A 24,565-nucleotide genomic window follows, 5' to 3' on the forward strand; every position below is an offset into this window, starting at 1 on the left:
AACACTGACTTTATGTTTGTGCTACATTCCCCATATAGCTTCAACACCGAGCAGTGAATCAGGAATTTACAGCAAGATGTTTCCCATTTGTGCCACCCCTGTAGCAGCCAGGTCACGGCCCAGTGTCTTGCTCATGGACAAACATCCTGAGTAATGATAAACACTTTTTTGACGCCGAGGGAACTAAACTTGTGACTTTCTGGTTGAAGGGCAGATTTTCTAATCACATCCTTATACTCAAGATATTTATATTTTACTTCACCCCATTCACGTCAGAACCATGAAAGATCAATTCTCCATGCTTGGGTTATATTTCATGTCTCAGTATGTCTTCTTTTCGTAACAGATCTACATTTGTCATATATATAGATCACAGAAAAAAAAGAGAAACTGGTTGAAAATATCTATTTTTTTTAATTTATATAAAAGTGCCTGAAACAATTATATTACATTTGGTACAATCAACTGACACCTAAGAAATCCTGTCACAGATGTTGTGACAGAGAACAGAGGAAAGAACAAATTGAACACAACTCTAATTTCTTCTTCTAAGCTCTCGGAGTGTGACTGACCACTGGCTGTCAGTCAACAATCATCTTCTTTTACTCACAGACTCTTGGATTTTGTTCAAATTTCACTCCATGTCACAAGGTTAAGGCCTAAACCAACCGCCCTGAATGTGGCTGTTTGCATTATCATTATCAGTGCCATTATTTGGTTCCACCTGAGCTTGAAAACCATCCCACACTCTGGGTTAACCACTGTAAAAATCCTTGGTGTGAGCGCATCCTAATTTCCGTCTTTGTTCGCGGTATGATTTGGACCAGAAGGTGTCTCGGCTACAGTCTGGCTGCCTCCACATTTACACCTGTGTTCTCTAGTTAGACTTGTGAGGAGCTCCAAGACTCTGATCTCATGCTCCATGCGAGCTTTCTCCCTCCTCTCCTCTCTCTCAGCCGTCTCCCTCTGCCGGCGCTCCTCCCTCTGCAGCCACTGGACCAAGAGCTCCTGATGCCAGCGAGCCTGCTCCTGCCGCTGACGCTCCAGCTGCACCAGCAGGCCCCGGGTCTCCGACACCAGCTGCTGGAAGCACTCCGACAGGTGCCTGAGGTCGGGTTCCAGGCAGGTGGACTCAGGGTGATGGTGGCCAGAGGTGGGGAGGGTGTTTGGGCTTGGATCTGGGGGTGCAGGTAGAGGTGAGGCTGTGGAGTGGGTAAGAGGAGGAGGAGCAGGTGGAGGTGGAGGTGGTACTACATGTGGGGAAGGAGTACTAAAGCTGTTTTCCATTAGTGTACCTATGACACAGGATAAAAAACAGTAGTAAGTAATTTAAAATGCTGATATTGATAACTACTATTTTAAAATTATATGCAGAATTTTTATTCTGCCTCTGGTGCTATGTAGTTGCTGACCTTAAACAGGATATATATATTTTTTATACTTAAAAATAAATATTATGAATATTGTTTAAAAAAAAAAATCCCTTTTCACAGAATAGAGAAATGGGCGTGGGATTCTTGTGTTGCCCATTTAATAAAGATTCTACACTACAATACACATATTTTTACAATTATATTATAAAATATTAGTCAACCTAAGCATATCCTAATTATTAACATTTAACCAATTTAATAATTGAGAAAAACCGGTTTGAGTGTCTCAGGTCAGGTTATAATCTGGTTGTCTACGTTTTTTTTCAGCAGTGTTCACACAAAACTGCTGTTATTATTTTCAGGTACAAGTTTACAGTTAACATGCACATGTACAAATACATGGTGTACTTCTGGTGTATACATCATCTGAAGTCAAGTATTTACCATGTACAAGTTCTAAAATAGATGTGGATGAGCTAAGCTAAAATATATACAAATAAAATACCTGCCATGAAAACCTCTAATGGACAAAATAGTTTATATTTCAGAAACATGTTATTTTGCAATAATAATAATAATGATGATGATGATGATGATGATGATGATGATGATAATAATAATAATAATAATAATAATAATACTAGGGGACGTTTGTATCATAAGTAACAACACAGCAAAATTATGAGACCATAAGAAACAAAAACAAAAATCACAGCCATGTGGCAGGTGACAATGTGTCAAATCCAGTTTTTTAACAATACTTAGCATTTGGTGGGTGTTATTTTCAGCCTCTAATGATTTCTATAATAATCACAGTACATACCACCAATTTCATGATGGATGGGTGATTCCAGATAAACTTCATGCCCTCTGTCTCTCGGGCGCTGTGAGAATCCTGTATTGCTGAACTCAAACTCATCTGTTGAATCTTCTCTGTCCTCCAACTTGACTTCAGAGTCGAACTGCCAGGACTGACGGCCTCCTCTCTCCTCTAAAGAGCTCAAACGTTGTCTTCCTGTCCTCTCCAAGGAACTAAAATGGTGTCCACTAATCTCTGTACTAGAATTTAAATCTGGCGGGATACTTCCTGTCCTGTCAATGGAGTCAAGGTGATGCTCTGCCATCCGCTCTGGAGAAACAAAATAGGGCCCTCCTTCTCCTCCTTCTGCCCTCCGGCCCAACACAGCATCCATCTCTGCAAAGTATTTAAAAGTGCATGGCTGCGAGCTGTCAACGCTCCTCTGTAGTTTGGCTCTCACATAGTTAGCCTTCAGAGTTTTGACCCGAAGTCGGCACTGGTGTGGACTCCGAGAGAAACCCATTTCACTCATGCGGGCTGAGAGGTGTTTGAAGACATGGCGGTTGCGAAGGTTTTCTGCCAAACTCTTCTGGATGCGCTCGTCACTCCAGGCGCACAGCAGCACCTGTGTTTCCTCCACCGTCCAGTTAACTGAGCGCTCGGCTTCTCGTTTTCCTGTACATACAGAAACATGAACAACTTCACAATTGATGCTGGTGGTCTGGGGTTACGGTTCATACACATTTCCGTGACAAGATTTTGCAAAGGACCCCTTCCTGAGAAGATTTTTTTTGCCCTAATCTGAGACTTTGTACAAAACTTTAGAAGAGGAAGGTTGTTGGAAAACAACATCAATGAAAATGTAATGCCTACACATTGACTCCCAACCACAAATTTAATTCAGTTTAATAGAATTATGATTAAGCTGGGGTCCATTTAACTAAATTTTGAGTCACTGATTTGGTACAAAACTGAGTGTAGTTTTGTAGCAAATCAAACAGCCTCCAATAAATCCTTCTTGGAGGTTATAATGTTCAGGTTTTGTTGAAACTGTCTTAGAGAGGTGCTGATTCAACTTTGTGGTGCTGTCAAACTGTATTGCTATATACTGAGAGGTGTTACTTTCTAAATAATCCGTCCATCCTCACTGATATAAAAGGGGTTAGAAATATTAGAAACACCTTCCAGTACGATGCAATACACAACAACACCTCTCTGAAACAGTTTCAACAAACACTGAACATTATAACCTTCATGAAGCTAAGATTTATCGCAGGCTGCTGTGTTAGACTGCATTAGTTTGAGCAAGACAGACCTAATAAACTAAAAACTGAGTGCATATGAGGGTCCACTGGTCTGAGAATATCACTTTAATAATCGCGCAGTCGTAAACTAGAAGTCCGTAGGTGTTTCACTCACTACACCCACTGATCTCAGAGTGACTGACATATAAACCTGCAGATTTTGGGTCACAATGATACATGACTGACAAAAAGGAATTCAGTCCTTAGCAGCTCAGTTTTAGGAGTATCAGTATCTTCAACATGACACCCAGCTATGCAGTAAAATAAAGGCTGACTATTTATTATTTCATTCCATTAATAAAAAGGTGTGCATGTCTTGCAGCATTAAGGAGCTAAGCTTCAACAAACTTCAATAACATAACATGGCCATGGTTTGTACTACCTAACCAGCAGATTTTAGGTTCAGAAATATAAATTCCTGTCCATCTTTAGCAGAGATCATATCCTCGCATTCCTCATGCTTGCTAATTGCGCAGACATCAAGCTGTTAGCTGACAATAGATGTTTCAGGGCAGCTATGTGAAAAGTTGAGGGTTAGCCACCAAGCTGCTTCATATACATACAGAATAATACTAGCCTGATAGTCTGAGCCTTTTGAATTGTGGCCAGTGGTGTCATTGTGCAAGCAGGACAATTAGCAACGAATGGTTCAACAGCTTAATAACTGAGTGAATCCAAACTAGAAAGCCATTTCTGCTCTCTGTAACAAACACAGCTAAGGTTAGCGGCTAACAGTTAGCTGACCTTAGCTAGTCTGTTTGTCTGATTCTGACTCTCTGCTGCCTATTAAACAGCAAACTAAACATGTCGGTTGCTTAAAGGGTTCTTACTTTTGGTCGTTGAAACGGAGTTGGTCGAGTTGATCATCGGAGGATTCATTTTAACGGGCTGCAGGAAATGTAAACAATCCTCTCACACACCGACACTCCTCTCTTCCGTGTGACGTCAGGGTTCAGCACGTGACGTTACCTGACGCGTGCAGCGTGGTGTTACAATATTAAATAAATCAACACAGAAAACTTAAACAATGTATGATGACAATTATGACAAATGACTAAATCCTGCACTAATTATATTCTGCATGTATTTCTCGTGTGTCTCTATAAACCCTGCTAATATCATTTTGCACACCCAAATAATGCTGTGAGCAATATCTTTCCCATAATACACATTCACATATTATTCTGAAAATATTACACATTCTTAAATTATAGATTGCCCTGATCTGCAATGTTCCAATTTGCCCTATATAGTATCTTTACAGAGCCTATAATTATTTATATCTCCTCTGGGATCATTAAAGTTTTATGTTATTGTATCCAAGAAGGACACTATGAGTTTAACATCACATATTCATTCCTTTTTAATATGCAGTATATTTATGTGATACTGTGTGTTGCACCATGGGATTTTGTCAGTATTGTGCAACCCTTGACAAAGCTGTGGCGTGCTCGTTTTATGTGATACGTTTCCTGCATATGCAATTAGTTATTTCTCCAACAGCTTCCTGTCAGGTGTTGACACATAACTGCTGAGTATCAACATAATACATGTAGTATCTCTGACAATGGCATACACACTCCCAGCAGTGGGGGGCTGGGTTACGGGAGTGGGGGTTAATGTCATACATCGTATACTTCTAAGGCTGCGTTCAGACAAACAACTGCACTGCATGAATAAATGCAGCCACCTCATTCATTTCAGTCAGTGGGGTGCCAACGCAGAGGCCTCAGGAAAAAAATGCAGTGTTGTAAAACAAATAAGTTTAACCTGGCTCCACCTTTGCCACAACACAATCCCAGCAGGCAACACACTGCATAGGGCAATCAAATACATGCGAGCGCACATTCCTTTGTTATGTGAACAATCTAATTCTACTATGTACCTCGCAACCATCCATAGTATAGCGTGCAGTGTTTTGCCATTTTGCTACCAATGTAGTCGCTAAGGTCCTGTTCAGACCATGTTTCTTGTGGAATGGAATGGAATTTCCCTTGACCAGAACCTTCATTGAAAAAAAAGGGGGGTTTTGGTATTTGGGTACAGTTACGCCTGTATTTACAGCTGTCCACATGCGATCAGATCACCCAAGATGCATTTTAACTGCTAAGTGTGAACACGTCCCCAGAGACCACAAATTCATCTCAACTCTGAATAACAAGAGGGAAGCATCCAGAGGAAACAGCTCCTACAGAGGCTGTCAGGTGCTAATGAGTCATCTTGTGCCTTCTCTGGATATCTGTTGAGATCTTTGGTATCCCTCCTTCTGTTTCACCAGTTCACCTCCTCAGGCTTTCACAAACACAAGAATTTTTTTTTTTTTTTTTGGGGGGTCTTAAAGTGCTGCTACTGCAGAATTTGCATTTAGACCTTTCAGCCTTTGTTCTGTTATACAGTGACTTGGAATGACTTTAACAGTAATCTTAAGAGAACACGTGTCCTTAATAGTTAAAGCCCATTGTCTACATCTCCTCATTGTGTTGCAATGTGATGTAGACAGCAAATAAAAATCATCACATTAACGCTGAATGTGTGTTTTTAACACAGAAAATCTGACATTTGGTTTAATGAGCAATTGCTTTATTAGTCTGTCCTCACAGCTAGGCTTTCCGCACTTTTGTTACTCTGAATAAAACCCAGCTGACTCTCGAATGTACTGGTGATTAGCTTACTAGCAAATATGATAATGGCATATAAATAAGACAGATGAGAGATGGAGGGCGTGTATTTTTTAACTTTTGACAAAGGATAGCTGTTTCCCTATGGTTGAAAGTGATAATCGTCTCATCCAAATCTCTGTTAAATTCAGTTAAATAACAGCAGGCAAAATGTTCTAATTATTTCTTTACAGTATTCCTGTAACATTTTGACTTTGCAGGTAGTGTCAAATCTTGAATGAACTACAAAGATGCCCTAGATGACAAGATAAAGATAAAGAAAAGATTTTGTATGGTGACATATTTTGAAAGATTACAGTATCTCCAAATGGAAACTTTAATTTCTTCCGGGAGTCAGATTAAGGATGAACTCAACTCAGCACCAGAAACTGAGAAAAAGACATGATCTCGCAATGATGAAATAGAAGTTAAATAAGAAAAGGCAACAGGGATTTTTTAAGCCTCCAGGAGTACTGTACAGTACAACTGCTGTACAAACAGAGCGAGAGAAAGAGAGGGGAAGTGAAAAGCGTAACCCTTTTTTCTTGCTAATTGGTTGAACATGGTTACCAACTAAACCACAAAAATAACCAGTAGCACTGGGGACTTCTGGGGACTTTTCTTGAATTTTCCATCTGCCTTTCTATCTCTGGAAGTTTCATTTCCAGTAAATTACAAAGAACAATACAATGACTTTATTGCTGTCTGCAGTTCAAACAAATCTTTGTAATCCATTATTGGTCTAATTTGCCTCATCTTCACAGCTCCTCAGTTGTAGTGGAAACACAAATATGTATACATTAAAGGGACTTCTAGTTTCTGAATAAGTTCTTGACTTTAGTCTCTGGAGATCCTGAGTTCTTGGGACTATTTGTGGTCAGAAAGGCCATAAAAGTGGGAGAAATGTCAATGTGGCAAATGTGATTTTGAAACTCAAAATCTCTGGACAAGTAATGATCAACAACCCTACTAATCCTCCCAATATGTAGGGGACATTTTGTACAACAGGCCTGAAAAAGTCAGATTTTGTAGTTTCAATCTTGGAAATAGCTATAGGCCCTGGACCTGCAGGCTGACATAAAGGTTGTTCTTCACAACAGAATGCACAGCACTGACTGCTTGGGAGCACACACACACACCAACACGTACAAATGATGAGCCACAGCATACGTAATTACAGAGGAAGAGGGGAGCCGAGACAGTCGACTGGACATTCATCTCATTACTTATGCATGCCTCCAGGCTGTTCCCCACTGGCCTGCTGAGGGAACATCACACACTTCTCTCTCTCGCTCTCTCTCTCTCTCACACACACACACACACACACAAACAAAAGCTGGCAAATCCGTTCCAAAACACTCACAACACACACCTGGACAGCCAGGGTCAAGAGCTTGATGTATCTTTCCTAATTACATCACTAACAACAGTAACTGGCTTATTATTATTCATGAATACTCGTTTAGAGACAGTGGGCATGCAGTGGGCATGCCTGACTGGGAATTACTTCTAGGATTTTTGCATATTTCTAAAATTTAGACCATTAGTTTATCCCTTAGCAACCTACAAAGTGTGAGCAGGAAAAGGATAAAGGGAGGATTCCTGGTGGACACATCGATTTTGCAGGAAAAATTTGGTGCTAGAAGGTTCAAACCTGTGATCTTTCAGGAATGGGAGAAGCTCTAATTACTAGTCTATGTTCTCTTGGAGATTAGGGGGTGGACAATTTGCAAAAGAGTCCGTACACCCAAAAGAAAGAGCCAAGCTTTTGATATATGACCGCAATAAATAAATAACTGCACAGCCTGCACGGTCTCCTCTTCTGGATCTTCTTTCCCGTCCTCGAAGGGGCGAGACAGGCTGTAGATTTTCTCCCGGTGTGATTTGTAGTGCAGAAAACCAGGTCAGCGAGCACACAGCGAGGCAAGATGAGGTACAGACGGCTCGCACGCTGGAGATGGTTACGTCAGCTGAGGCTGGAGGAGAACTTAAGTATCCCACTGTGGAAGCTCAGGATCCCTGCCTGCATGCTGCTCTTTGGCGTGGCTCCATTTTCCCCCCTTTCATGTCTCCTGACAACCAGCAGCAGTCGTGTTGCTTAGATCAGTGGTTCGCAAACTTTCACACCAGACACAGACAAAGACTCAACATGGGAGCGGTCCAGCAATTCGTGGAATCTGTGCTTTTTTTCAGCTTGTGAACCCGTAGGAGTCAGAGTGATGTCAACTGGAGCCCTTGTTGTAAGCACTCCTGCAGACTAACAGACTAACTGAAGTAAACAATGAGATTAATTTCTTTTTTTTTTTCTTTTTTTAACTTAAGTATTTATTAGCAAAATTCCAATGTCCACATTCCACAAGTCAGAGCATCAACCATCCCTGAGCCATTTGAAATAAAACTAAAATGCTTGGTGCACAGCTTGCCTTGTAAGTTCAGTCACTTTGACTTCCGTTGCTGCTCGTGGCTGGAAAATGGAAACATGTCCTGTGTTTCGTTGCAGTGATGTGACTAGCCAATCACTAAATAATAAAAATAAAATGAATGATGACTGAATTCCAATTAGCTGCTTCAGTTTCTGGGTCCTGGTATTGTGCATGCTGGCTCACTGTCACACTGTCACTGATTACTGGGACACTTAAATGGAACATTCCATCAACTGTGCTTTTCCTACTATGACAAGTCAAAATGTCTGCTGTGAAAAAGGCCTATTGTTGAGACAGAGGAAAAACTGCCTGCCGTTATCACTTTCCACAGTTGTAAAATCCTGTCTCATAGTATTATAAATCCGCTGTGCAGTGTTTTCATATCTGATAAGCTTACTCAAACTGGAGGATCATGTTTCATTTTCTCACCAGCATCTGTAGCAAAATACCACATCAATAAAGCCCCTTGCAATTTCTTAAATGCGGTGCTATTTTCAACCTTAATGCCCACTTTTATTCGTCTTGCAACCCACATAGCTCTCATTATCATGGCCCGTCTAGTGATCAGTTAGAAGACCCATTTCCAGCCAGCAGAGACAAAAAAGAAAAAGACCTTTGGTGTTCAGTTCAGTCCATGTTGACGGCTATATTTGTGCTCTCGTTTGCAGATATTTAGATAGGGAATCTCTGGAAATAGGGAATGTCTTTGGGTGGTAATCATGAGCTCATCATCGCCTGTTGATATTACAGCAATCCATGCAGAAAATGTTCCCCTATAGCTGTGATTTGCAGCTGCAGAGCATAGGCCTCTGCACCAGGGTGGGATGCTGAACCACAGAATTTCAAAACACACATGAAAGAACCATGGCAGGTCATATATCAGCCATAAAAGTGGGCTTCAGAGCTGTTGTGATGTGGAGTTGCGAGTCCCTCTGTTTTCAAAGCTTTACTCCAGCCTCTCAAATGAATTACAGAACGATTGGTCCCTTGCCTGGATGCCCTCTAATTTGCTTGCATTTTTATAGTAGCCACCAATTTGCAGCGGCCACTTTGACCAACAGCGAACTTATGGCAGAGCATCTGCGCTTCAAAACATTTCCTACGAGCACCAGATGCCTATATGAGAAAAACATCATGTCCAACTGTAATATATTCAACAACACAGATCGATTTGAGATGAAGTGCAAGAGACCATCTGGGGAAGTGTGTACACAAACACAGTTCAACCACATATCAGTGCACCTTTCTGTTAATCAGCATGCAAAGCTACAATTGTCTTCAGTCACACGCCACACGTTTCCCGTACTCCTTATTTGAGTCATCTGCAGATTTGTCTAACTCTACGGGCATTTCCACCTTAAATTCCTTCTTCCTTTGTTTGCATGGGCAGCGGCTTCAAACAGGAACTGAGGAGCTAAAAGTGGAACAAAGAATTAAGACTCCAAAAATACCCCACACCTTGTTGTTGCACATATTTGTGCTCGTAAGACAAAAAGTCACATTCCACAAAGTTGTTTTTTACCAAAAAAGGTAGGAAATTCTTATGTAAGGGAAAGCTGTGATCATTTACATAAATGGTAAATGTCGGTCAGTGCTCTGAGAAAATGACCACTGTCTGCCCATAAGCCTGAGAGGGAGCTGGTTACATCACAGGGTCAGTCGGCGTGGCACTGTGCCGGGTAGACGCGGCAGACTAAAACACTGAACATGTAAACAGCTAAATGAATGATTCTCCTGTTGTGTTTCCACACTGTCAGCCTGCCCTGGTGGTCTGCGGCAGAGAAAGCACATCCACCGAGGTTACTGATGTTTGAAGTGTCCTGGATCAAGAAGACTGGCCTGCATTTCACAATGAACCCTCGGCCATTGACCATAAGACTAAGTTTGTCAGAATAGACAGTCTTAGATAACAATATCAATATCTAGATGAAATAAACATCTAGATATTAAGGTTAAAAACTGGGCTAAATTAGACTGAACAAAGCATTGGTGGAAAGTACTGTAACCAAGTACATTTGCTCAAGTACTGTACTTAAGTACAAGTTTCGATTTAATACCACTTCATGCCTCCACTCCACTGAACTTCAGATAGAAATGTTGAGCTTTTTACTCAACTAGGCTACATTTATCTGATAGCTGTACAATATAATATTGTCCATATAAAACCTATGACCAGCTTATAAAGTGTTGATGCATTGTTAGAGATTAAAGCATTGGTAAAATTACACCAATAACGTAAAACATATGATAACACTCTGAAAATACATTTTGCAGATAATACTTATGAACTGAAGAAATTTTATCGCCTTTTACTTGTTATTATTGTGGTAATGCTACTTATGCCAAACATTTCAATACTTACTACACCACTGGAAAAGGTTTTTAGACATCTAGGTTCCATGTAACCTTTACAGCATTTCAATGACTATATTACAACACGTAGTTAGGAACTGCTTCATATTGACATATAGTCAGTTGGGGTTATCCGTCAATTGTAGGGTTGTTGGTTCTATCCCCGGCTCCTTCTGTCCACATGTCAAATTGTTTTTGAGCAAGACACTGAACCCCAACGTGGTTATGTTTATATTACAGCGGATGTCTGCATACACGGATGTGTTCACACATGATGTGTTTGTCAGAGCTTACAGTCCTTGTGGACGTGGGCACATAACACAATTTCTGTCACTTGGACCCTCATGGACTCTTGTGGCCAAGCAGATGCAGAAAGTATAATTTGGGCAAAAGTCACTTTGGATAAAAGCATCTGCCAATTGAATGTAATGACATGAAAGTTCTTGATGTCAAGAAAACTTTAATCCCTTTTGGCTCAGTTGACCTGCAAATCACCAAATGTGTGCTAACTGAGAAATCATTCCAGATTTTCTATTGTGGGAACCTCAAACTCCTTGAATGTAGTGCTCCAGATTCCAGCATCAGACCCCACCACCATCCACCTCCCCCTGCTCCCCCCTGCTTTTGGATCCCAGGGAAGGGACTGCAAGGAATGCATCCCACCTAAGTCACCGAGGCGACCCCCTTTTGGTGGCCGAGGAATGCCAGGCATTTCACTGTTCTGACTGTTTTCACAGTGCAAACAAGCATCCACATTTCTTATTTCTTCTGGTAAACTGATCCCGACCACACAGGAGGAACCCCTTGCCTCCCCACCTCCCTGTACAGCCACCACTACTGTCAATCAACACCTAACACTCTGAGCACAGCTGATCGAAACCACGTGGAGGAACTGCTGGTTCCAATTGAACCAAGAATGTGCTTATACAACATTAAAAACTGGGCCATTTCCACGGCTGTGGGAGTGGTATTCCTATGGTTTTGAACATATAAGAAGCAGACAGTTGTACAGATCAAAGACGAAGAAACGAGGGCAAAAGTTAACTGAAGTTCTGGTGCCACTCTCAGGACACATTTTACATTTTTGCTCCGCTAGTGGTGAGGATCTGAAGCTAATTTATAGCTTGCTTTATGTGTGCAAATTTGACCGCTAGAGTGTTTTTACAGTCAATGTTTATTCATCACAAACAGCTAATGCTGTTTGTACTGTACTGATGTTGGCTGTAGCTAGCCAACAAATGTGTGGAGTGCGGCCTGTGTGGTTGTTTGAATGACAGCTCAGACTTGAACCGAAACCTGTAGGAATTCCAGTTGTTGCTGTTATTAACCGCTCATGACGTGGAGTCATAACGTGGAATAAACGTGAATTTTAAATAAGTCAAAACATTTTCAAATTGCAACGTGTGTTTGCCTCATTTTGCATGAAGTCATTACATCTAGAATTCGCTTTATGTTCAGTACAGTAAAAAGTTAAGCTTCCTTTTCATTTTCATTCATCCAACAATTTTGTTCAATGAGCTTTTTAGCCTTTCGAGGGCTGCTAGCATGGCTATAAACTTTTAGTCGTATTGGAAAATATGACACACACAAGTCTGTTTGATACAAGAGCCGATTGGGGCTCGGACATTGTACTTTTTCTAATGTAATAAAATAAAAATTTTAAAGGTTCTACAGTTTTGCGAGTCCTCGGGAGGCAGAAATCACAATTACAGTTTTGGACAAGAAACATGTGTGTGTGTGTGTTTTGCACACTGTCTTATTTTAACCAACAATAATAGTATCAAACAATCTAACAATGAATCATAAAAATCTAATCCCCCCGGACCCTTCCTTTTGTCTGTTTAAAGCAGAAGCTACAAGGCTAACAGAGAGAAAGCTGATACTTTAGCAAAACCTCTGTTATGTCAGTGGCTGAATGTGAGACAGGAGGGAAGGGAAAGCTGCTTCAGATTGTGTATGTGTGGATATTTGAGTAGAGATCTTTAATGTTTAGAGTTTCTTAAATGTATTTCTTTATGTAATCCTCAAAATGAGACCTACACCCTTATGTCTACATTTAAATCCTCAAAATACTGTGTTATATTTTCTCCTGTCTCCTTATGCAACAGTTGTGTTTTTATGGCTAATGAGAGCAATGGGAGCAATCCATTTTAACTCTAGTAGCCTGCAGAGGGACGTAGAAACTGAGTGATTCAAAAAAACTGGGAGAGAGTGTTTCTCCAGCTGTCCTCATCCCCGTCTGGACTCACAAAGTGTCCCTCTAAACTGTCATAAACAATGTCTGTCCCATCCAGATGCACTTGTTCGTACAGATCAGCCTCAGATTGTGTTCCTGGAAGACAAGCCTTGTATTTCAGGCATTTTGGTGCAGGTATTTGGTCCCACCTGAGTTTGAATGGCACTGTTCTCGGCTGTCTGAACAAACTGAACCGAGTGAAGACTAAACACTCTTTAACTAAAGAGTGAACACTTTTAGTTCTGATCCAAACCTGCTTAGTTTGAATTCTCTGTTCAAGAGAAGCTAGGCAGAGATGTGGATATCAAGCCACAAAGCTACAATGTAATCTACATTGAAATAATCAGGAAGAAACAGGAAATAGACAGTTTGGGCTATATACTATCTTTTAATTTAGTTATTTAGGTTTTTGTTTTTAATTGGGTTCATGTTAGTTGATATTTGGCAACAACTACTTGTCCTGGCGTCTAGCAAATAAGTTTGTCTTCAATGAATGTCTATTCTATACATATCTGCAGCTGATGACTAAAATATGCTAAAGTTGTGATTAGGGTTAGCCAACTAACACCAACACACATTGGTCACCATTAGGGAAAGATTGTGGTCATGGTTAAATAATGAAAATTTGAAAATATGAGGAATGACTAGTAGACAGACGGTAAGTCAACCCAAGACAATAGCAATAGGTCTCAACTTTTCTCTTTGTTGTTGCCTCTAAATGTGAATCGCTGCTACAGAATATCCGAATGTGAACGTAGTTTATGGTAGACAGGGTTGCATCTCTGCCGGACACATTTTTTCACATGTGATAAATTCCCATACAGGCAGGTGTCTGAGCTTTTTGACATTTTGTGATTTTCATATGTGGTTCGTTTGTAAGAGAAGAAACATTTGTAGTTTCCTGTAGTAAAACACTTCCTGCATCTCCTCGTCTGGACAGGAATAAGAAACATTCAGCCCAGTTCCTGATTGCTCTGCCAATAATAAATGATAGCCAGACTAATTTTTTTATCTGCCGTCAGCAGTGTTAGAGGAAGCAGGTGCAATGGCATTAAGAGGAGCGGTAAAGCCCCAGCAGCGTCGCCAAACAATAATATCATTAACTGCATAAAAACACAGAGGAGCTCGGCTGGAGAGACGGGGGTTACTGGTCTGAGAACGCTTGTAATTACCCTGAGCAGCTGGGAGGCTGAGCTGTGTGTGTGGTTGTATGTGTGTGTGTTTGCTCTGTTTTTGTCATTTTTACTCATTTGAGTCCAATCTAAATCGCTGAAGACTTTATTGGTTTGACACAATGATACAATAGAGGGTGTTGAATGAATAATTCACTAAAGAATTAAATAAAGAATTATTTATATTTTGTTATTTAGAATATAATTCTGCTTCTGATCCCTACTCAAATGTGAAAATTAAGATTTTTTTTGTGATTATCAGCTAATCAGTTTCACTCACCTTTGACTGGATCAAAGAACCTTCCCACAACTGTATCACAACTCCAGAAATTAAGCCAAAGTGGATTCAAAAATTGCACTTTTCAACGTCATTGTACATTTTGTGTGTGTGGGTGTGTGGGGGGTTCTAGCACAGCATAGATTCGAAGGGTTTTAACATTACAAGTTACATTTTATGATGAAACTTTTTTTTTTAAGTATTACATATGCTGTAAATTCGGTAACGAGACCCAGTGTGTTGGCCTGAATTGTCTTTCCAACAACTTTCCAATACAATTGAGGTGAAATAAAATGCTGTATATGTGTTGAGGCCAGAATTAAAGATGTTGAACAAAATAAACCAACAAAATAACAGCTTGTCAGCAACTTTGGTCTTGAAATATCTGTCTCTATCTAATCTAGGCAACAGTTCAAATATTTTGCACTCAAGAGATTGCCGACGTCAGAGAATATCTGACTCCCTCCGGGTCTTCCTCTGTCTGTGTATCCCTCTGTTTATTTCATATGTTTGCATTGTGGGGGAAGTGACTTGAGGAAACCAGGGAAACAATGAGCCACTGCCTAGACAAACTGCACCACCCAACTCGACCCCACCTCCCCCTTTTCCTTTACTTCCCCATTGCCCTCCTCCCTCCACAAGAACAGCAGGACGAGAGAGAATGCCCCACCCTGGATCAAAAAGAAACCGTCTCAGTACATCTACATGCACAGATCCAAGAACATGTTTAAAAAACCTGATTGAAATCTGTGTTCACGTGCAGCTGATCAGTAATCAGATTTCTTAGGTGACACTTTGCTGGTTGATACATTTTTATCTAAATATAAATATTTATAAATATAAAACGTTTTAAAAACATTTAAAACCACTGTTTCAGGCAGGTCTTTCCTGGGGGGTGGGGGTGGGTTCTAAAAAAAAATTGCTAATTTGGGGGAAAAACTCCCGAACACAAGAGGTTTAACCACCTAACCACACAACGGCTTACAAAACGGTACATCACGTTGATATTTTTTTATCTTAAGTGGAGAAAAAGCTCAATTTACTAGTAACCAGCATTACAAGCAACCAAAAGTTCAAGTGTGGCTGAATTTGTGACTCACCATAGCTGGCAACTTTCCTGTGTTCTTGCAGCACAGGATCAAATGTGAGCCAGTCGTGGCTGGCTTACATGCAGTTGCCAGATTTGTTATGGGTTTTTGTTTTGTTTTGGGAGTGGACCGCTTTTGACTGATTATCAGTTAGCATCAGTCAGGCCAGCATCGGCACCCAGAACCGGACCAATGTACTTAGGCCAATTCCCATCATTCATTGCAAGTCTTAAATGAATCTGGTAACCGGGTGTGCTGGATTTCGGCTGCTGTTTGGCCAAGCAATTTTGGATACATAGGAAATGTTACAATACTTAGGGTTTAGAGTTAGGCCAATCCCGGCTGAGTATCAGCGCACTCGGCTGTGTTCTGGCACTGGAGGACCAAACGTGAGCCAGCTCTGGCTGGCCCATATATGGTCGCCAGATGTGGGTAGATTTTGGGGTTGTGGGCTGATAATCAACTATTAGTTAGCAGTGTTTGGGCCAGCTTTGGGAAAGCACCCAGAATTAGACCAGCGTACTTGGGCTGATTCAGGCACGTCATTCATCATGGGTCTGCCGTTAATGTGTGGTAACCTGGCATGATTTTGGGGACTGTTGGTCCAAGCCATTTTGGCTGCCTACCTGGGACCTTACAGGTTTGAGCCGGTTTGTCAAGAGTCAGAGTCTCATTGGCCTGACAGCAGTCTGATCATAGAAGAAAGAAGTAAAAGCAAAACATGAAGTAAGAGAAAATATGTGTGAGAGAAGGTGATCCAGTTGAAAGTAACAGTGACAGGAGTTATTTCTTGAAAAATGTGTTTTTGGTAAGTGACAGATGATGGTAGTGCTTCTGTTCCATTACTCAGACCTTCAGCCAACAGTCCAGGTATTAGAAGAAAGGCTTTTCCAATTTTCTTGTTAAATGAATCTGAAATCGTCCAGTTTATCAGAGAGACAGTTTTTGAAGGCTCCATTTTTCTCTGAGATGGAATGAATGGAATGAAGGCTCCATCATGAAGTGCTCTGACCTCTGAGTGAAAAGGCTCATTTTTCCACAGTGGATCAATAAAGTCTAACAATATATGTATTTATGAGCAGATTTTTTTAAATTTGAGTTTGGATTAATAAAATATCACAGAACTTCAAACAGGATGTACCACAAATATTTGAAGAAGAACAATCTCTCAACTATGAATACAGTATTTAAACGACTTTGGTGAAAACTGGGCCTGGAACATTTAATCCTGATATGGCCAAAATCAGCCTTTTACACATCAAGTTCAATTTATTTTTTCTACTCAGCCTGTGTAAACAGCCCTGAAGGAGCTTTCCCTGATGATGTCATCAAGCTCAGCCTGGGACATGGAGTTAGAAAGACGTAGGTTTTTACTAGGCAGGGAGGGTTGAATGAAAGATGCTACTGAGTTGCCAGGACTGAAAGGCAACACACATCAGCGACATATGGCATGCGTCAAAACTTTAATTAATTGGTGAATTTACCAGGATACACCACTGTTGAGATACATCAATGATCAAGAAGCATATTTATCAAATTCGCTCGCTGGATCCTGGCTGCTGTAGCCTGACTACAATATCCCTTCTTGCATTACAATTACAATACCTGCCTCTAGCAACAAAAGCATGATGTTACTTTTTAATGGTTATGTTTAGGCACTCAAGGCACTCGGTTAATGTTAAAGATCGTGGTCTTGTTTTAATATTTAAAAAGTCAACCTTGACTTGAAGCACGAGACAGGATGTGTCAACTTAACATTTAACTGAAAACCATATATATTTTGGTCTCTGCTTCATCGATTTTAAACATTCTTTTCCAAAGTTGTTCTCACCACCAGTCCACCAACTTTACAAAAGTGCTAAACTATATCATTGGAGTACCCTTTGAAAAACGGTGTAATCATGGTTATCTACCAGAATGATAATTGACATGATGTAAACTGCAAAACATGTCAGAGCTATCAGAGGCCTCCCTGGTGGAGCTTCCCTTCCCTTTGAATCACTAATCTGGTGACGCACAGAAGGAAACAATGGGTAAACAGTTAGAATCAGGGCTTCTCAGCATGGTCTCGTCCAGTCTTTGTGTTTGCAAGTGTGGGTGTGTGTGCAGCCTAGGCAAGTATCAGCATCACAGCTAATGAGTCTCAGGCCCAGCGGGTTGCAATTCCAACACACCCTTCGACAAACACACAAACTCCCGTGCGTGAATTCTCTCTCTCACACACATATGCATTCACCCCTGCCACTTCATCACCCACTGGCACTCATTTGTTGATCTGGAGGAGAGCCCGTGGTCGAGGCTCTTCAGTAAAGTGCCACACTGAGACTTGGGGCTGCCATTGTCAGCTACAGCTGCAGAGAAACACTACTGTCCTAAAAACAAGTGACTACTAATCTGCCTGAGTCCATGCTGGACAGATACACACTCTCTACGCCTCCTTTCTTCCCACTATCCAGCCCGGAGAGATGGAAAGACCCACACAAAGAAAATGGAAGATTGGACAAGATGTCCAAGATTACATAATTTGGAGGCTTTATGTAACAGCAAGGGCGAGGCAGTCAGTTGGAACAGACCTTTTTAGGGCTCTTTTCTCTCTCTGACTGTCTCGCAATTTCCTTTTACGAGAAGACGGATGGATGGATGGATGGATGGATGAATAGATGGATGGTTGTGTGCCACTAGCGATGCCCCATAGCGGTACCTCTGTGACAAAGAATGGCACAGATGGCGGCCCAGGGCTGGCTGGCGTTCAGGGCACCAAATGGCATGCCACAACAGGTCCAGATGGACTCAGGCCCTAAGTTTTATTTTTGCCTTTGAATAGATGGTGGATAAACAGTGAGGAAGACAGGGGAGTAAAGAAATAAAGAGAAAAACAGTGAGGCAGGAGGGCAGAGAGACAACAGCCTGCCTACAATGTGAGAAAAGTAAAAAAAAAAAAAAAATCTGGAGGAAAAGTGGGAGTGTGAAAAGGCAAACAAGATGAACAAATTGATCAAGCTAACTTTCCATCTGCCCACTTTTTGTGTTTTACTCTCAAAGAAATTCACCAGCTGCACCATTAAATGGCCATCAACTTCTCAGCTCCAGAGCTGAATTACAAAGATAATGACAGGCAGCATATCTGCAGAACAAGAGGAAGGGGCTGAGAATAGCAGCCTATCTAATTCTGGGACAATTTGCCAGATAACACAACTACCTGCCTATTACTGAATCTCTACAACAGAGGTGGCAAGAGCAAAGTTAGCATGACCCATAGTCAAAAAGGTCACAGTTGCAAAAACGTTGCCTGTGAATGTAATAGGAACAGCATATAATTGTATTCAAATTTTTTACACCCCCACATTAAGACTGCTTCACTGGTAAACACCAGAAGTTTTCTCGGCCAGTAAATATTAGAGAATATCTGTATCTGTATGTGTGAAAAATAAATACATTTAAACAGGGGTCGGGAAGCAAATTGTTCTGGAAAATGAACTTCAGCTTCCAGAAACAGAAGTGTCACTCACTCTTTCTTCTCTGTTCATTTCCATTTCACCCAGATAAGACTCTGATAGCTGCTTGCAGTTCAAACCTGAGAAGCCAGCGGCGTTTACAGAGTGCGGGAGGGAGGGAGGGAGGGAGGGAAGGAGGGAGGGAAAATGACTCCTTTGAGAAAATTAAAGCAAGTCCATCTCACGCTTATTATGAAATAGAATTGTCCGAAGGCTGTGAGTGATTGAGTGTTATTTCAAAGATCACCCTTCGAGGCAGCGTCCGCGGGATAGAGTGCTAAGAAAATATTTTCTCCTGCAGGAAATTACTCTAGAGAAATCCACATTTTTGACAAGAGAAGTCTTGTACGAGTCTGGGGTCTTTAAAATTAAAACCCACAGGAAAAACTCAAATATAGCGCAGCCCTGAACTTAACCTGTGACGACCTTTGAGCATGTGTATCAAGAGCAACGTGAAATCTGAGGATATTATGGTTTTCGGCAGGAATTCCAAGCGCTAACAGCACACAGCAGAAAACATTGGATCATTTTTCATCAGAATATCTCTGAGTGGAAAGAATATGTGAGGGACATCTGTCCGGTGTTGACATTTGGCGTTGTGCAACTTTTGAAAAATAGCCCTGCAGTTTAAAGGTTACTTTGCTCCATTCATTTGAGGAGGGAAACCCACAGCTCTCTAATGACCATTCACAAATTACTTCACATTCCCTGCTAGGAAAAATACAGAGGAGCTCATTCTATTCTTACATAAGACATTCCCTCGCAATTAGTGTCAGTGCAGACTCTCCATAGCAATCTCTGTAGTATAATTACAAATGAATGTCTATTCTGAGGGCAGCAAAGGGTGACAATCAGGGGTTGCTTAGTTTTTCTTTACCAAGAAAAGCTGAAAAAGTGGGAGAGAATTGCAAATTTTAAATATATAAGTCATCCACAACCACAATGTAGCCAAAGCATGGTCATCAAAGGTCTGTACTTGGACTAACTTTTAGTTGATATGCCATTTTTCAAAAGTTAGTTTTTGCCCTTGTCTCTACACAATAATTAATACCATCTCAAAAGCAATCCAATTATTTTGTAAATCAGTTTCACTCCCCGATGTCGACGCCATTGTCTATTGAAGATGACAGATGGGTTTCTTTTAGCAGGTTGAATTTCATATTGCAGTTTAAGTCAACGGACAACACATTTTTACTGTCACTCGCAAAGCAAGAGATACTGTATGGTGACGTTCTTAGTATGATGCCATAAAAACTTATTGGAAGGAGTAGGTGGACAGGTGAACAAAGCAAACTGAAGATCTTTCTCTCCGATCACTTGCTTGCTGCTCTGTGAAAACTATTTGGATTTCATAACAAAAAGTTTGGAATTTTGTCCTTGGGGGGTGAAAAAGATTTTCCACCAGTGAGCATACCCAGAATGATCTAAGGACCCAAAAGCAAAACGCAGCGAGGTGGGGAACTGGATAGTAGTGTTAACAGTTTTTATTGTAAACGTATTGGTACTGGTCGCTGAGCGCTCTTCCAGAGCGAGCGGGTCAGGTGTAGTTCCGCTGGGGACAGGAGAGCAGTCTGCCGACACAGTCCGCGGAGGACCGGTGGGGTTCTGAGGGCGGAGGCGTTGAGCGGGGCTTCTGGATATGTCTTGTGTAGCGTGGTAGGTAGAACAGGAAAACAGCTGGCTCGCACACACACACACACACACACACACACAGTGACGAACAGAGGACTGATAAGGGACACAGGGAGAGGAGAGCACACTAGAGTACACAAGGAGAGGGAGAGAGACAGAATGCAAATTTTGACATGTGACGTGGGAGGGGGTTCAGACACTGATCACCTGAAATGACAAGTTTAAGTTTTTCACGACTCGTGACCTCTTACGGTCCTGTAAATAATGATGTTGTTGTCGATAAGTAGCAAAGGGAGTAGCATGATGTTATTATAATTGTGTCACAATCTAGTTTTAAGATCTTCATTATTTCAGCTGATATTGTGCTTAGATTTAGCACAGATTTAAATTACCACACCACACACACAGAAATAGTGGGCAAAATTCACACAGACAAAGTGGAACTGGGTGTTAATAGGAGCCCAGCAGCTGACCCAGGGCCCCCTTTCAGGTTAATCCAGCCATGCTTGCGCGTAGAAAGTGTGAATTCGCTAGCAGAGACCGCAGTTAGCATCCTGTCTCCTACCAATAAGCAACATAGTCTCTATTAACCATGAAGTCACCAACATCCCTCTAACCTCAACCAAGCAGTTTTAGTTGCCTGAACTTAAACCAAACTTTAACCCGATGGCAGATCAGAAAACCCTCACAGGGGTCATTTTTCAAATAGCTATACTGGTTGTTATGAATGGCACTTTGATGACTTTGGATTGCTTTTCTAAGAGTTGAACCTGCCATCATCAGGTGTGAAATCTGGAGCTGCTCTGTAGAGAAGGAACAGGATTTCTGGAGATTTAGGTACCACCGTCCGATTAAAAAAGTGATGCTATAGCTGCAAAGTAAAGGTAAAATCAAACTATGTTTTTTTTTCTATGCAGATTTGCACATCTTGAAGGCATCACTCTCTCTGCTGGATTCTGGAGAGGCTTGAACATGTTCAGAAAGTAGACCGCGTGGAATAGGTGATGAATTATTAGTTATTTAGAATTAGTATTCCTTGCCGATGAGGCATAACTAGGACACATTCCAGCACTGAGACTAGGGGCTGCTGGGGGTTTTAAGGTGGAATGTGTAGTCTGTCTCAGCAGAACACACTGTACTGTAGCATTATGTACCAGACTGTACTGCAATGTGCTGCCTCCTCTTCCTCTGCATCCTGTTTCAACCCTGTTCAAGTGTGTGTGTGTGTGTGTGTGTGTGTGTGTGTGTGTGTGTGTGTGTGTATAAACCCATATGTACTTTAGGTGTTCCCAGTCTGTGTGGGTCAGTGATGTTATGTTTTGCCTTGTTGGGCTCTTGTGGAGTGAAAAGGAAGCCTGGCCTGCATAACACCCCGACAACAATAACATCCCATACTCACATATATTACATGTACATTCACACGCTCACACAATAGGTTTTTGACGCAAGTGTGTTTTTAAATGCCAAACCCAATATGTTGACATGTGTAAAATGAGCTACGAGGAGCTGATATTTTGTATATTCGTAGATTCGTTCTGTTTCGACAATTTTCAAAATATGAAGAATCTGTGCTTTCCCTCGGAATATTGTTTTTGTTAAAAGAGTTAAACCAACATAGACATCACATGTGTACAGTGAAACACAGAAAATATAATTAAACAACTGAAAGATTAAGGCTATGTTCAGACCGACATTAGCACTGTGCGAGAATACACCAACTGTCATTCATTTCAATGAGACCATAGCACTGATGCATGGGGGTGCCAGCGCCCCATCAAAAACATGCAGGCAACATGTGAATTAGGGGTGGAAATGCCGTATCCCTTGTTCAAATCCAGCAGCTCCCTCATTTCCTGTCACCTCTCCACTGTCTGTATGTATTTATGTCTAGGATTATATTTCATCTTCTCACTTCTGCCTTGATGCAAATATATTCATGAGGATGTGAGACGATCACATAATTAATCGCGCACCAGTAACTCTGATTAGCTTTTCAGTGCTCTTTCTCACCTAAACTGCATTTGTGTTTTTTAAGGAATGATTTTGTCTCCTCTGATACATGTGTACGTGTTTAAATCAGCTATGGTGACATGCACCAGGGGCTCCTGTCTGGTCCAGAACCCAGGACTTTGTGGTCTTTACTTTTGGTCTTTCAACCTCAAGGTGTACTCGAAAAATCTGTTTTTGTAAATACTTTTTTTTGCAATAACTCAGCTTTTTTGTTTTGTTTTTGGAGCCTTCCCTTTATGCACAAATTGAAAATGCACATAAAAACAGATGAATGAAAACATATGTACACCTCTGAACTGGGCCTAATAAACAAGATGTGGATCAGCGGAATCAGGTGGGCGAGGTTCTGGCCAAGCAAGCAAACAAACAAACAAAAAAACTGAAGTTGGAAACCATCAACCTAGGAAATCATCAACTTCGAAAAGCCCGAATAGAAGTATAAAACTCACAAAACTCTAAAGCAGTGCTGTGCTCTTACAGATTTTATGGTTAACGAGTGTTTCTGTCTGGTTTTCTCACATCAATAAGAATTTAACAGCACTGTGGTTTTACTTGTGGATCATTTTCAGACATTTCTTTCTAAACAACTAAATGAACTTTCATCAAAGGGCAATCCATTCAACACATCAAGCGTGATTGTGACGTAAAACAGAATGTTAAAGAGGTCGATGGGAATATGAGGAGATGTCCTCTGCAGTACGTTAATCCTTGGTAAATTATATAATTGTCAGCTGGAGCACTTTAAAGAAAGACCAGAGAGGATGATCCTTGTGGATTACTCCCCACTCAAAGACCACAATCTGTCTCTCCACATAAAGCACTCTGTGTGTCGTGTTAAACAAGGTTTTAATGTAAAGAAATGAACCTAAATCACAAAGTGGGAGTGCAGTAAAGAAAAAGAAAAGTATCCTCTTAAACTTCAAGGTTCACCCCCGTTTGCCCGAGTGAACTTCCAGGCTGATTATCACATCCAAGAAAGCCGAGTCAATACTTTTGAAAGTTTGTCTGAAGTTGTCTCAAAGAGAACAAACTTCTCATGAAAGGGAGCAAAGAGAAGTTTCTTTAGAGTCTGAGAGGGACTGACATGCCCATCAATTAAGTTGTTGTTCTTCCTGGCTGTTTTAATCTGCTCTGTGCTGTAGACTGCAGTGCTGATCAGACATGATGCATCGCTGTTGCAGAGAACCTCGGGGGGTTTCCTTTCATTATCAGGTCTCCATATGATGCTTCTTGGTTTGGCAAATAAACTTCCATGATCTTTTTCTCTCATCAATGTGTGGATTCTTTTGTTTTGGAATCATAGTTAAATGGCTAGATGTTATATAAAATGTGTCATGGTGGATAAGACAAAGCCGTTATGTTTTATGAAACAAACAAACTGTGTCCTAAAACAAGTGAGCAAAAGTAAACGCAACAAAAGCTGAACTCTCTTATAGAAAAGTGGAAAATCATTTCATCACAAAACAAATGCTGAACAAAAGGGTTTTATAAGGTCTGGTATTAAAAATGGAAGAAGAAGAGATGACTGATCTTTGGAAGTTATTCATGCTAAAGTAAAGGCTTTTTATTATTGTCATGTCAGCATTTGCACAATTAGTATTTTAGTAAAGATTACAAAAATGTACACAACACGATTTTTAAAAGAATCAGTATTGGTAGCAGGATCTCAGCCCTGGTTTTTATTAGGTATTGAATCAAAAAGAAAAATATAATCCTCTACTGTTGAAACTAAGCAGTTCCACTGCAGC

The 24,565-nt window shown here is 40.9% G+C and overlaps 2 protein-coding genes across 2 annotated transcripts in view; both read right to left on the reverse strand.

The window, feature by feature from the left end:
• The window catches only part of rasgef1ba (RasGEF domain family, member 1Ba), a 128,053-nt gene that overhangs the window by 35,334 nt on the left and 68,154 nt on the right, over positions 1 to 24,565 (reverse strand). The gene's annotated exons all lie outside the window — the stretch shown is intronic.
• On the reverse strand, positions 395 to 4,445 carry LOC122876948 (pre-mRNA 3'-end-processing factor FIP1-like). The gene is made up of 3 exons (XM_044197945.1): positions 4,307 to 4,445; positions 2,197 to 2,847; positions 395 to 1,295 (listed from the first exon to the last, which is right to left on the reverse strand). The coding sequence occupies exons 1-3, from the start codon at positions 4,353 to 4,355 to the stop codon at positions 790 to 792; spliced, it is 1,206 nt and encodes a 401-aa protein (XP_044053880.1). The 5' UTR covers positions 4,356 to 4,445; the 3' UTR covers positions 395 to 789.

This window comes from Siniperca chuatsi, linkage group LG5, assembly GCF_020085105.1.
Source record: "Siniperca chuatsi isolate FFG_IHB_CAS linkage group LG5, ASM2008510v1, whole genome shotgun sequence".
NCBI lineage: Eukaryota > Metazoa > Chordata > Actinopteri > Centrarchiformes > Sinipercidae > Siniperca > Siniperca chuatsi.